The 15,172-nt window shown below is 41.2% G+C and overlaps 1 protein-coding gene across 4 annotated transcripts in view; it reads left to right on the forward strand.

Annotated features, from left to right (window-relative positions):
• SASH1 (SAM and SH3 domain containing 1) overlaps positions 1–15,172 on the forward strand; it is a 310,621-nt gene that overhangs the window by 265,998 nt on the left and 29,451 nt on the right. For all 4 annotated transcript variants that reach the window (XM_010587065.2, XM_003404407.4, XM_010587107.3 and 1 more), the window contains 3 exons: positions 3,386–3,732; positions 9,458–9,532; positions 12,472–12,615. In XM_010587065.2, coding sequence (XP_010585367.2) covers positions 3,386–3,732; positions 9,458–9,532; positions 12,472–12,615 — 566 coding nt within the window. The remainder of the gene's footprint in view (positions 1–3,385; positions 3,733–9,457; positions 9,533–12,471; positions 12,616–15,172) is intronic.

Here is a 15,172-nt window from a genome sequence, read left to right on the forward strand (position 1 = left end):
TATAGGTGGACTCATACAATATTTGTTCTTTTGTGTCTGACTTATTTCACCCAGCATAATGTATTCAAAATCCATCTGTGTTGTAGCATGTATTGGAATGTCATTCCTTTTTTATGGCTGAGTAATATTCCATTGTATTAATATACCATATTTTGTTTATCCATTCATCTGTTGGATGCCTTGGATTTTGTATATCCATTCATCTGATGGACGCTTGAATTTTTTCCTGTTTGTTTTTTTTGGCTACTGAGAAGAATGCTGAAGTGAACATTGGTATACAGGTATCTGTTTGAGTGCCTGCTTTCAGTTCTTTGGGGTGTATACCTAGGAGTACAATTGCTGGGTCATATGGTAGTTCTGAGAAACCACATAGTGAGCTTTTGACTGGACATAGTTTTAGTCTTCTTCCCCACTTCCTACCCCCTACCCTGTCTCCTCAACATTAACTTAAAGTTTATATTTTGTTGTATTTAGCAGTAACAGTTCTTTGTTTCTTTACATTTGTAACTATAATTGCCATCATTTGGACAAGGAAGAAATACACCTACCAGCATTCCAAGCCTATTCCCCTGTCCTGAAGTGAGCATCCTTCTCCCTTCATCTCTGACGTTTAACCGTTCACTATACCCTGGTCCCTGCTGGTATATTTAATGCCATCCTTCTCTTCCAAGGAACTTTTAATTTTTTCCCCCTTCCCAATTCAGCTGGCAGAAAGCTGCAGTGCTACAGAGTTTCCTTATAATTGAAGGGACACAGCCAGTTGGGATCACTACACCCACAGCTTGACCTACTTCTTTGCTCACATCTGTTCACATAATACATGCAGAAAAGAACTCAGTTTTCCTGCCAGCAAGTTCCAACCTTTCCACTGGGCTCTGGAGGGCTTTGGCTCAGTACCTGGCACTAGCAAAGGCCTCGAGAGCTGGAATCCTTGAGCTGGGGTGGAATACTCGTTGGGCCTGCCTGCGTGTCAAGGCCCTTAAATGCCCTTGGTCGCTTCCTAGCGGGGCCTGAGTTGATGGGAACGTCTGGCTGAGATCACCCAGTTCCCTAAATTTTGTGTTTGGCCTTTCACTGGAGACCATTTATAAATTGCATTTGCAAGATAACAGCCCTTTATGGTGTTTTCGAACCCAAATTCCCTTGGCGACTTAATCACTTGAGTATCATATGTACTAATAGAAAAAATCAGTGTCAGCACCAGCCCAGGGGCAAGGACTAGAAGCAGGAGCGGACAGGAAAGCTGGTAATAGGGAACGCGAGGTCGAAAAGGAGGGAGAGTGTTGACACGTGGGGTTGGTAACCAATGTCACGAAACAATATGTATGCTAATTGTTTAATGAGAAGCTGGTTCTGTAAATCTTCATCTAAAGTACAATAATATAAATAAATAAATAAATAGCAAGGGGAAAAAAAATCAGTGCCAGCCACATGGCATTCATAACATTCAGAGTCAATGTTAGGAGGGCCTTCCAGAAGGGAGTAAGATTCTGACTCCTAGCTTCTGAAGATTACACTTTAAAACCAGGGAGGGTAATTATCTTTAAATTGCTAAGGAGTTTCAGGATAATGCCTGGAGTCCGTTTTACAAATGGCATTGTTAATGGCCCTGTTGAGGTGTTTAATTCTCTTGAACAAATCCTAGGCTAAAGATACTTAAAGAAGAAAACACATCCAGAACATTATAACACTAAGCTTGAGGGAAACATGCTTTTGCACAGTGTATTTCCTTTTCTATATGCGTATGTAAGGGGGAATAGAGTTTATGAAGAGGGGAAAAGGCCCCTGGGTAGCACAAATGGTTTGCAATTGGCTGCTGACCTGAGGTTGGCATTTCAAACCCACCCAGTGGCACTGCAGAAGATAGGCCTGTAACCGGGATCACAACAGAACGTCCCAGACAGAGCAGGAGGAAAATGTAGAATAAAAATAAAATTCACAAAAAAGACCAGACTTACTGGCCTGACAGAGAGTGGAAGAACCCCCAAGACTGTGGTCTAAGACACCCTTCTGACCTGGGCCTGAAGCCATTCCAGAGACTACCTTCCAGCCAAACAATAGACAGGCCCATAAAATAAACAATTATGCCTGAGCGGTATTCCTTAGAATAATCCATTATACAAGATCAAAACGGCAATATCTGCCCAAAAGCAAAGATAAGAAGGCAGGAAGAGGTAAGAAAATCAGGACGAAAGGAACGGGGAACTCAGGGTAGAAATGGGTAGAGTGCTGACACATTTTCAGGAATGAAACCAAGGTGATGGAATACTTTCTGTACAAACTATTGAATGGGAATCTAAGTTGTCCTGTAAACTTTCACATAATGCACACACTGACAAAAAAGATAGGCCTGGTGATCTGCTTCTGTAAAGATTAAACCCATAACATAGCCAATGAGTCAGTTATGACTCATAGCAACCCTATAGGACAGAGTAGAGCTGCCCCATAGGAATTCCTAGTCTGTAATCTTTACGAAAGCTGACTTCCACATTTTTTTCCCGTGGAGCGGCTGGTGGATTCAAACCACCAACCTTTCAGTTAGCTGCTAAGTGCTTAACCACTGTGCTACCATGATTCTCTGTAACGATTATAGCCAAGAAAACCCTATGGAGCAGTTCTACTCTGCAACATGGAGTCCCCATGAGTTGGAATCTATTCCACGGCAGGTGTTTTGTTTTTTCTTTTTAAAGTGAGTTAGGGATGGGGATCACTGTGGCTTCTGTGTAGACTAGCTTTTTTTTTTTTTTTTTGCATGGTTGGGGGTGTAAAGACCAGTGAGAGAATGCAAAGGTCTGTCACAGGAGGGGCATGGATATTTCTTTCTTTCTTTTTTAATATTCTATTGTGACTTTGGAGAAAATTTCCTTGTCCTCTCTTACCTTCTCATCTTTTGTCTAGGGTAAATGTTGACCATTAGGCCTCATTTAGATGATTGTTTAGAGGAGGACGGTACTCATGGGTGATATTTATCTTATGAGCCACTCTGTCTCTTGGCTGATAGATGACCTCCGGGACTGGTTTGAGTTCCAAGTTTAAGGGTAACCCAGGGCAATAGTCTCAGGGGTTCCTCTGGTCTCTACCAGTCCAGTAAGTCTGGCTTTTTTTTTTTTTTTTTAGGAATTTGAGTTTTGTTCTACATTTTTTTTTCACATTCTGTCCAGGACCATCTACTGTGTCCTCAGTCAGAACGGTCAGTAGTGGTAGCCGAGCACCATCTAGTTCTTCTGGTGTCAAGGTAGATGAGGCTATGGTTTGTGTAGACTATTAGTCCTGTAGTCTAGTTTCTTCTTTGAGTCTTTGGTTTCCTTTTTTCTTTTTTGCTCCAGACACATAAAGACCAGTAGTTGTACAGGGCATGAACTTCTCTGTGTTGATTCTCCTGCAGGTGGAGAGGAGCACGCCTTTGAGAATTCCCCGGTCCTGGATGAAAGATCTGCACTGTACTCAGGAGTCCACAAGAAGCCATTTTTCTTTGACGGCTCTCCTGAAAAACCTCCTGAAGATGATTCTGAGTCCCTCACCACCTCGCCCTCATCCAGCAGCCTGGATACGTGGGGAGCTGGCCGGAAGCTGGTCAAAACCTTCAGCAAAGGAGATAGTCGGGGCCTGATTAAACCCCCTAAGAAGATGGGAACGTTCTTCTCCTATCCAGAAGAAGAAAAGGCCCAGAAAGTTTCTCGCTCCCTCACGGAAGGGGAGATGAAGAAGGGTCTGGGGTCCTTGAGCCACGGGGTAAGTACAGACGGTGTTTGCGTCTATGACAACCACAGGCGCAGGCACCACCTGCTCGTGTCCCTAGAGGAGGTTCAGAGTGTCCGGAAGCAAATCCGCTTGAAGAAAATGGATACTAATTATTCATGTTCCAGAGCTTTTCTCTGCCAGCGTCCCTCCAGAAAAGGAGTTAACAGCACAACCTGTGACCTACAGTTGCTCCGGCAGAAATCCAAAGGGGGGGGCAGCTGCGGCTTCCCCAGCAGGAGGGTGCGTGGGCGCACCTCAGTCAGCGAGTTCAATATCACCTACGTGGTGGAGCGGAGTCTTTACAGCCACCTGAACCTGACCCAGCTAGTGCGTCCTGCCTCAGACAGGACCCTGAGCAAGGCTGAGAAGCAGGACCTGAGGCGGTGCTTGCTGGAGGAGGAGGAGGAGGCAAAGAGGAAGTGGGCTGCCACAGTCGACCGCTGTACTAAAAGGGTTCTCTTGAGAATCCACCAGAAGTCTGTGAGTCACGATGATGGTCACAAGGACAGCCTTGTCATTTCTGTGATGTGCAGTCAAGCATTATGGCCTTTCTTCTGCTAAGCCCGGCTTCTTCCTTCTTCCCTTTAACCCAAGACATTAGGGTCCATTCCACCATCACCTCAAATTTGTAATCCTACTTCAATTTAGCAATGGCCTCCCCCTCTTTTTTTTTTTTTTTTTTCCATCTGTCCTCTTGCCCATTGAAGTTGTTAGATTTTTAATTAAAACTAAAGGTTAACACCAGTCTGGAGAAGGGTTTCCCAGTTAGGGATGGGGTTTGGCTTCCTTGAGGAGTGGCCATCTTGATTCCCAGCCATCATGTCACTTGACCTCTTAGAAGCTGATTCAAAACAGAAGAACAGTTTGCTCTTAAAAGAGGTACTTATTCTTGCAGTTAATGAGAACAATGGGAACCAGCTCGTGGAAAGTTTGCTATCATCACAGTGACCGACTCAGTGATTTGAAGAGATTTGTTAAGTGCATTTCTTTTATCAGTGGGGAGAAGGCGGGGGCAGATCTCAAATCTAAAAGGGGGAAAAATAAAATAGAGCTGTATTGTTTTACTTAAGTCTATTCCATGTGTCTTTTCTTCTTAAACGAAGGAATCCACATTTGGAAATGTCCCCCTCTGCCCCAAAGCTCCTTCTATACGTAGCAAGGAATGAAGTACTTACTTTCAAATAGTAAAATAGTTTCCAGGCTTTTTATTGAATGATTAGAGGCCCAGTAAAATATATTTTCAGGGCATAACTTATTTTAAACTTGAGAATATACACATTTTCTCCCTGAACCCCCACCCCACTTTTAGTCTGCACAATAGCCCATATAAACTGGCACAGAGCAAGGAGAAACTATGGGGTCCCTGGCTATGCTTCCGCCTGGCTCCCTGCTTAATCCACTCAGGACTGCTCGCTGGGTGCCCCTTTAGGGCTGGAGGCTTAGAGTAGGTTCAGCCTCCAATGGTGATTTTCCCAGAGTTCCTTCACATTCATGAGTAAGATATGCTTTCCCAGATGATTATTTAAATAAAATCATTACTTCAGTGATTTAAATTTGCTGATGTTCTGCTTTGGTGGAAATGGAGACAGACTGATCAAAGCCATCCTTAAGATAACCTTCTCTGTACTGGAAAGATTGTAGGTCCTTCCTAGCCTTTGGTGTTTCCAAATATTCCCACATGTGTTAGCTTTCTTCCTGGATCTTATTTTCTATCTTTCCACATTCTTGTAAATCTTGCAACACTTTTAATACCATTAGTATGTAGCAAAACCTTTCTTATGGTTATTTCTCTCCCATGGTAGTAGTTTTTGTTGTGTTTTTGTTTTACAGTAAACTAATTCTCTTTCCTACTCATTCAGCTTCTTGTCTGCTCTGACTCACAGATCTTTTGTAAAATACTTGTGGCTAACCAGTCTTAGTATAGTTTCATTTTTGCTTTTTTGTATGCTTTTTTTTTTTTTTTTACCTTAAAACATGGTCTCCCCAGATCATCTGCCTCTGTTCCTTTGGACGTGACCCTGATAAGAACAGACCTCCTTCTGTTGATTGGATGGCTCACCCCCTGTGAGTCCAAATCCTATAACATGGAGAATTTCCCCAAATTTAGCACCTGGAGTTGTTCATGTATCCCTCATGTTTCTTATTGCCAGGTTTATACTGTAACTTCATCAGAAACTCCTCTCTAGAAGTTACTTCTCTAAATTTGTGCTAATTGACATTGTGGGCCTCAATTGACATTGAGGATGGCAATTAGGAGATGCTTGTTTATCTTCAAGCACCGACTTGTCCCTCTCCCCACTTCTTCCCCCATGGAGGTACTCTGAGCTTAATGCAGTACTGGGCAGTTTTAATAATGGCTGAAATATGTGTTCGGTGCTCAATTAGAAATTTCCACATCCCTTTTCCTGGAAGTACAGTTGGACAATTGGTAAAACAACATTTGTAATTTTCTAACGATCCAGAGAAAGCAATAGAAAATAAGTGTCTTAATAATACAAATAAGAGCTTTTTTATTTTTTCTAAATTAAGGGCCTAAGATCGCTTTCTTTGCTTGGTTTAATTTAGAAGTTCATTTCCAATCTTCTTGGCATATATCATTTTCATTTCATCTGAAAGTGTACTGTTTCCTTTAATCTTCAACCTTGATCTTTTTGCCTCTTGAAAATGCCATATTTGCTTGATGAAACCTCAGAGAAATGATAATGCCTGGTATTCACTGGAAGTGGTCACTTGTCTTGCTTTTTTCTTTGGTCATTTGATTTTTGTTTGAGAAAACAGACATGCATGACATTTTTGGAATTTTGTCCATTTTTTAAAAATTCAACTCTCCCGAAACATGTTTTCAACTGCATGCCCATCCCATTGACCAGCTCTCCTCATCCACAAGCATCTCTCTCAGATGTTTTTAGGGTTCTCTGTACAAGAGATGTGTGAATGAAAAACCTCACTTAGCCTTCATCTATTTATATCATCAAAGGTTGGTTTATTTTTCTTTTAATGTTCTCTGTACAGCCTGTTTTCTCTGTTGAAGGAGTGCTGCTTTGAGAACTAGTTGATTTTACAGAAAAGTTGGAGATTAGTCCAAGGAATTCATTGTCATTCCTGTATTGATAAAAACGAATGCATCCCAGATACCTTAGCAAATCACTGAAGTCTTAGTTGGTATTTAAGAAAACCGGTCCATTCTTTGCTTTCAGCTTTTTATTTCATACAGCAGGCATATGAAGACTTAAATGAGCTTTTAATTCATTGCAGTCATAGTTTCCACAGAAATTCCTTGTCAGTTATTTCATATGTGTTAGAAAGTTTCAGAGAACGCTATAGTGAAAAGCAGGGAGTGCAAAGCCATAAAGTGATGAGGCATCTGGGTGCCATACTGTGCCTGGGAAGCCCTGCATCACAGGAAAGGAACTAGATTCAAGTCACTGCTTCAGCAAAAGAAAAAAAAAAAGGAAAAAATTTATAAGCTGGAGAGGGAAAGCAAATGTTAAAAATTAGCCTTGAGAGGCGGTCCTAAGAGCACTTGCCAAATTAGGTAACTTGGTCAGTGTTTTTACATATAGAGGTCTTTCTCTTTTTATAGACTAGATATTGTTGCCGTTAGCTGCCATTGAGTCAGCCCGACTTATAGCGACCCCATACACAGTGGAACAAAAGGTTGCCCAGACCTGCTCCATCGCCATGATGGGCTGGGGATCAGACCATTGTGATCCCTAGGGTATTCACTGGCTGATTTTTGGAAGCAGATTGCCAGGCCTTTCCTCCTAGCACATCTTTGTCTGGAAGTTCTGCTGAAACCAGCATTGTACTAACACATATACCTCCACCAGTGTTGGCTACATATGAGGTGCATTGGCAGGTGATCACTCTGGGTCTCCTTCATGGAAGCTGAGATGTCTACCACTAAGCCACCATGACCTCCTATTGAATAGACACAGATCCAGCTAAGCTGATTATAAATAAAATCAGCCCATCCACTGACACTTACTGTAAGATTAATGTCCCATTGGAAAGTATGTCTGTAATAGATAATTTAAAACAGCCACAACAACTTTAATAAGAAGAAAAACAGTTCTGTGACAACCTGAATCTTGGTTATCCCCAGATGCCTTTTGGCAGCTTCCACATTTGGCTTCCTCCATCTCTCTCCCTCTTGGCCCATTCCTGAACATGCTGGTTTTATAAGCAAAGCTCCCAGAAGGTGAAGCCCACGACTATCAGCCCTTCATTTGCGTATTTCTAATGTTGACTAAGTGTAAACTTCATTACAACAGTTAACAGGATGAGCTGCTTCATTCATAGAGTGTGTGCTTACTGCCAGGAAGTGTGTAAGAAGTCTTCAAACACATGAGATAGGTATTGTTTTACTGATGAAGAAACGAAAGCTCAGAGAGTTTAAGTACTTTGCCCATAGTCACATAGCAAGTAAGTGGCAGAATTCAGACTTGAATCCACATTGTGAGATTCCAAAGCCTAGGCATTTCCCTTCCAGAATGTCTCTATTCTCTCAATTCAGATCATTAATACGTACCTACAGTAGATTTTTTTTATAGTAGATTTATTTTAAGTGAGCAACACATATAGTATGCATTGGGCTTTCCTGTTTATTTCTTCCATTTAATGGCTACTAACTACAGTTCTTTGTGGAACATGTAATAAAAAATATTGGGCCCAAATCTGCTATTCAACTTTATTACCATTGCTTAAAAAGATGAAGAGCTGTACTAAAAAGTAGCGTGCTTTGGGTTTCTCTTTCTTCTTAGAGGTTTTTGTTTTTATTTGTTGTTTATATGTGTTAGTCATCGAATAGCTTTTACTAATAAAGTAACAGCAAATTCAAACTAAATTCTGGAAATTCAAAGTCACTGAAATATAAGCAGTGTCATAAAGTTTGAAACAAGCTAAGAGGGCGATAAAGTTCTCTTTTTGAAGCATCACCATTTTTTCCTTTCAAAATTAAAGCCTGTGGTCAAAGACAGTCACTGAATGACATTTTTTCTTTCTGGGGAAATGTGGTGTCTTCATTTTATGCGCTATGAGAAAAAGGGTCATAATTAATTAAGCTGGGCAGCTGGATGGGAAAGTTATCTGCATACTTGGCTAAGATGGGGAAGCAATGAGTGAGTAATTCTCTTGGCCTGATTAGACTACTATAAACATAACCTCTTTTTCCTTTCTCAGTGATTTAAAACTAAACAAAACACAAGTTTGTTAGAAAAGCCTGCTGTCAGTAGCCTCTGAGATGAAAACCCATGACTCTTAGTGCTGTAGGATTTCAGGCTGGGTTTCTAAGACCATTGAGCACATTGGTACCCTAATAAATATTCCCTCACCATGATGACTCTATGTAGCTGGTATTAAGGAAAGTTGAAGGGGAGGTTTTGTTTGAAGAGACTGGGACTCCTTCTGCTCTAATTATGTGGGAATTTTTCCTGTTCTTTGTTTTTTGTAACCAATTGGTTTTTGCATCTTAAGGAGATTCTGGACCTCAAGTGTAGGAAAGTTCTAGTTCAAAGGGCAAATTGAGTCAAGTGTCTCTATAACATGACCATGTATTTCTTTTTTTTTCTTTCATCATTTCTTGTTTCCTACATTCATCTTGTACACACATTTGTGATTCGGTGGTACCGACAAATGGGAAGTGTGTGGGGTTGGTGCACTGCTGGCTGACTTAGTGTAAATGGATTATTCTCTCCCTGCCCTCCCCTTTCCACAGAGAACCTGTAGTTTTGGAGGATTTGACCTGACGAACCGCTCTCTGCACATCGGCAGTAATAATTCCGACCCAATGGTGAGTGTATGTCAGAAGCAGGCAAGCAATTCCAGTATATGTGAGAAGAACATACTGGATTCAGGCAATGAGGTTGATAAAAATTTCACATTTAGTATCTTTGAAAATTGATACTGGGTAAGGAGCCCTGGTGCTGCAGTGGTTAAGCACTCAGCTGCTAACCAGAAGGTTGGCAGTTCAAACCCACCCAGAAGCTCTGTGGGAGAAAAACCTGGCGATCTGCTTCTGTATAGATTACAGCCAAGAAAACTCTATGGGGCAGTTCTACTCTGTTACATAAGGTCACTAGGAGTTAAAATTGACTCAACAGCTTTTCCTCAGTGATCGTAAATCGAATATGGAAAGAAGCCCTATTTCACCTATCCCAGGACTCCTCACTGTTCCGTGTGGAATGAATGGTGACCTCCTCTGGCCTCTACCTCTCTCCTTATGGTAGCCCAGTTCCTTTAATGTCTTTATTGTCAGTTTTCCTCAAGTAACAAATCCAGATGAGTTTGGCTCCTGTGGACTTAATCATTTGTGCACACGTGTTTTTTCTTCGTACTAGTGCAAGTATGTTTCACTACTACCCACAGGTAATACGCTGGAATGGAGGGACCCTGGGATTTGAATACTGAGAGTATGTGCCACCATTTCTAAAAGTCAACCTGATCATGGGCTGAGTGTGCAGCACTCAAGGCTTATATTAAGCCTGGGTCTTTCTGATCTGATGTGTCATGGAATCATCTAGTCTCTTTGGGGCCAAAACAGACTAGGGCCCTCAGGCCCACAAGGTTTTTGCTCCTGGGATGCTTCTGGATCACAGCCCAGGGACAGGCCACTGCTGTAGGGCACAGGTTCTCTCCATTAAGTTTCCTTTCTCAGGTTCCAAGGATTTAGGCAAGTTTGACATATAGTTTTGTTTTTCCCTTATGCATTTTGTCATGAAACTGGGAAATTTAGAGTTCATGCTTTATATTTGTTATCATCACATGTCACCTAAAATATCCCTGTGTGACATATGAAGTATTTGAGAATTTTCTGGAAGAATAAAACTATTTTATGTGGATATAAAATTTTATTGACTCATAAACCAGTAATTTTATATAGTGAATATTTAAAAAATGAAAGTATGATCTTCCCCCCTTTCTCAAAGGAAAGTTATTTTTGCTTTGTTTTTAATGCAAAATAGAGTGAAAGGTGACCACAGTCTAGCTTATTCAGAAGAAATGTAAATGTGTTCTTAGGAGTTGATCACAGTAAGTGCTGTTGTTGTCACTGGGTGCTGTCAAGTCAATTCCAACTCACAGCGACCCCATGAGACAGAGTAGAACTGCCCTACAGGGTTTTCTGGGCTGTAATCTTAACAGGAGCAGATCACCAGGTCTTTTCTCCCAAGGAGCTGCTGGGTGGGTTCGAACCGCCGACCTTTCAATTAGCAGCCAAGAGCTTAACCATTGTGCCACCAGGGCTTACAGTGGTATAAATTCAATCAAATGTTGGATTTTTGATGACTGGGCTTTTACCATTTTGTTTTTTGCCCTTATCTAGAATGTTTTGGTAGTATTACTGATGAAACACAGTTCCTTTGGGTTTTTTTTTGTTTGTTTAATGTTTTATTGTGTTTTAGGTGAAAGTTTACACAGCAAATTAGATTCTCATCCAACAATTTATATACAAACTGTTCTGTGACATTGGTTATAATCCCCACAATGTGTCAGCTCTCACGATTTCCACCCTGCCTACCCCATTTTCATCCATCCAGTTCCCCTGCCCCTAGATTTTGCCTTCTCATCTTTGTTTTTGGGTAAATATTGACCGTTTGGGCTCGTGCAGTTGATTGTCTAAAGGAGTACATTCCTCACTGGTGTTATTGTTTATTTTTTAGGCCAATCTATTATCTGGCCAAAGGGTGACCTTTAGAAGTGGCTTCAGTTCCTAGTTAAAAGGGCATCCTAGGGTGATAGTCTTGGGGGTTCCAGTCCAGTAAGTCTAGTCTTGTTTTATGAATTTGCTTTTTATTCTACATTTTTCTCCCATTCTACCTGGGACCTTCTATTGTGCATCTGGTCAGAACGATAGGTAATGGTAGCTGGGCACCATCTAGTTCTTCTGGTCTCAGCCATTTTTGTGGGCCATTAGTCCTGTAGACTAATTTATTCCTTGAGTCTTTGGTTTCCTTCACTCTCCTTTTTTCCAGGTGGGAGAAGACCAATAGTTGCATTATAGATAAGACTAGGATGTAGAACGTTATCTTCATGAACTAAGTTACGCCAGCTGACCTAGTTGACCCACAAGACTATGGTCCTGAGCCTTCTCACTCACATATTTTTTTTGCTTGTTGTTACTATGTTACGAAATTTTATATGTTATGGCATTTACCGTAGTTGTCCTTTATTCTTGCATACCTCTCAGTGTCTTCATTTACCTGGGTCAAGTTGTGCTGAGTTGGGTTTTTAAGATGGTAGAAAAAATGTAATCAGAGAAAAATATACTAAGTGTGAGTAAAATAAAAAAATGATTCACACCCCCACTTTAAACAAACAGGCAAACAAGAAGCTCCTTAGGGCTCAGGAGGTTTAACATTTTATCCAGCAGATAAATTACATAGCACTGAGTCACCATAAGAAAAACCTAAAGAACCTGGCAGGTGCCAGTATTGGTTTGAGAGGTGGTTTGAATAATAAAACCTGCTTCTGGACTTCATTATCTGTGATTACCATTTGCCATCAAGTTGACTCTGAGTCATGGCAACCCTGTGTGTGTCAATGTAGAACTGTGCTTCATTGGGTTTCCAATCGCTGATTTTCCAGAAGTAGATTGCCAGGCCTTTCTTCCAAGGTACTTCTAGGCAGACTTGAGCCTCCAACTTTTTGATTAGCAGCCAAGCATGTTATTGTTAGTTAGTGTCATAAACTGTTTTCTGTGATCAAAGGCACTTATAGTGTTTTGTTTTACAGAGTAAAGAAGGAGATTTTGTATACAAAGAAGTAATCAAATCACCCACTGCCTCTCGCATCTCTCTTGGAAAAAAGGTGAAATCAGTGAAAGAAACTATGAGGAAGAGAATGTCTAAAAAGTACAGCAGCTCTGTCTCTGAGCAGGTATGCAACTACCTAGCAAAAAGCCCTCTCAGTTCTTCCTGGCAACAAGGAAAGCCAAGGGTCACCAGTCGAAGATTTTACGTGGTGCTAGAGCCCTGGTGGAAACTCTGTGGTGGTGTGGTGGTTAAGAGCTATGGCTGCTGTTCAGCACTTCGAATCAACCAGCCACTCCTTGGAAATTCTATGGGGCAGTTCTACTCTGTCCTATGGGGTCGCTATGCTATGACTCAGAATCGACTCGACGGCGATGGGTTTGGTTTGGTTTTTGGTTAGAGCCCTGGTGTCACAGTGCTTAAGCATTTGGCTGCTAACCAAAAGGTCGGCAGCTTAAATCCACCAGCTGCTCCTTGGAAACCCTATGGGGTAGTTCTCTGTCCTGTAGGGTTACTATGAGTTGGAATCGACTCGACGGCAACGAGTTTGTTTTTTTAGATACATTTCTTGGCACACCCGGTCCCCAGAGCCATGCTTTGTTTTTGTAGACAAACATTCAGTTCAACAAACATTTATTACACGCTTACAGGCATCCAGGCGCTGTGCTTCGTGCTAGGAATATAAAACGCAGGCCCTGCCTTCTGTGTACAGAGGAGAGGCGAGACAGATGTGTAAAGAAATTATTATTTTCTTTATGCAATGAGTGCTGTAATTTGGACACAAAAGAAGGATTTTATTTTCTAAAATATCACTTGCTACAAATGGATCTCACCAGAGTCAAACCTAAAAAAGACACTCCAGTTTTCTCAGACAGCAGACTTCTCCAGTTGTTCGAGAAGTACGTGGCAAGCCTGAGAGGTAAACCTAGAAAGTGCTTCCTGCTTACAGAACTTCGGTAGTTTATGTTTCCATGGGGATATTTCACTTACTGGCCCTATCTGTAAGGTATCATGGAATTGATTTTTTTCCCCTAGTTTTATAATTTCATCCCTAGAAACATGACTAGATTTTGTCTTTGCATGATGGAAGGAATAGCCACGTGGAGACCTGGGCATTCAGGCAGTTTCGACCACAAGATTCTCAAACCACTCTCTGGTGCCCTGATAATACTCTTTTTGGAGTCTGTCAAAGTATCTGTACATGAGCTGGTCACTTACCTCAAATATGTAGGTCATGCCACTTCATCTACCAAGTAAAAACAGCAAGGAAAGCAGATGTCTGCTCAGCTGCTGCCCTCTGCTGGTCATATAAGCTAAGTACCCAAGCCTTCCGCTGTCAGAATCACTGAGCAACTAACCAGACACCCTCGCTGTGTGTGATTCAAACAAAGCCAGCCCGACTTGACATCTTCAGTTTATTACAGAAATTCCAACAGGGTTGATTTTGCTCCGTCCCGACTCCGAGGCAATATCTGGAGACACTTTTGATAGTCATGACTGGGAGAAGGGGCAGGCTACTGGCATCTAGTGGGTACAGGCCAGGGATGTGCCTAACCATTCTGTAATGCCCAGGACAGCCCCCACAACAAGGAATTATCTAACTCAGAATGTCAATAGTGCCGAGGTTGAGAAAGCCTGGTTTATTAGATCTGTAGGGTGAGTCAGCACAGCTTTCTGTCTTCTCCACGAGTTTTTTCCTTGTTCTTCTCATTTGCTTGTCTCTGTCTGTGTGGGAGCAATGGTGATTCTGTATTTCTGCCCAGCAGTGAAGCAAACCATGCATGATGTCCTGTGAATCGGACATCATGCTGATGAAAGAACCCTGCTCATTTAAAGCACTTTATTTACTTTGCTTTTCCCCAGAATTAAAACAGCCGCTGAAAGCCCTTATAAACGTAAGTTCCTAGGGGTTTACTGCTGAATGGATCATAATCATAAAATTTTAATGTCATTTTGAGTGTTCTTCCATAATTTTACTACCATATAGCAGCCTTGTATTCTTAGTTACCCTTTTTGTTATTTTAAGTAATCATTTCACGTACATTAAAAAATAGGAATAATTTATCCTTATAATGCTTTTTGAAGGGAGAAAACTCATGCTGGGAGGTTTCGTTTTTTCATTTTTGTTACAACCATGATGGTAGGAATTTTTGTCTTCTCTGTACATTGCTACAACCGCAGCACCTGGAATAGTACCTGTTCTTTTAGGTAATCAATATGTATGTGGTGAGTAAATCAAATTATTAACAGCTTTTGAGGGCATGTTATATCAGAGATGTGTATGTCATACATCTTTCAAAACGTGTGCTTTTTTCAGAAGTATTAAAAAAAGATTTTAATTGGAAAAGTCACTTATTTTATGATTCTGAGAGGCAAAATGAAAATATATCCAGGAGGCCATGCTTTGCAATTTCAATTACTTCCCAGTAATGATGTCTGTTTATAGTACAGTAGGTCCCTGTAGCCCCCCCTTATCCATGGGGGATATATTCCAAGACCCCTCCCCCGCCATAGATGCCTGAAATTGTAGATAGTACCAAACCCTATATATACTATATTTTGTCCTATACATACATACCTATGATAAAGTTTAATTTATGAATTAGGCACAGTAAGAGTCTAACAACAATAACTAATAATAGGATAGAACATTTATTACAATATACTGTAATAAAAGTTATGTG

This window comes from Loxodonta africana, chromosome 1, assembly GCF_030014295.1.
Source record: "Loxodonta africana isolate mLoxAfr1 chromosome 1, mLoxAfr1.hap2, whole genome shotgun sequence".
Taxonomy (NCBI): Eukaryota; Metazoa; Chordata; class Mammalia; order Proboscidea; family Elephantidae; genus Loxodonta; species Loxodonta africana.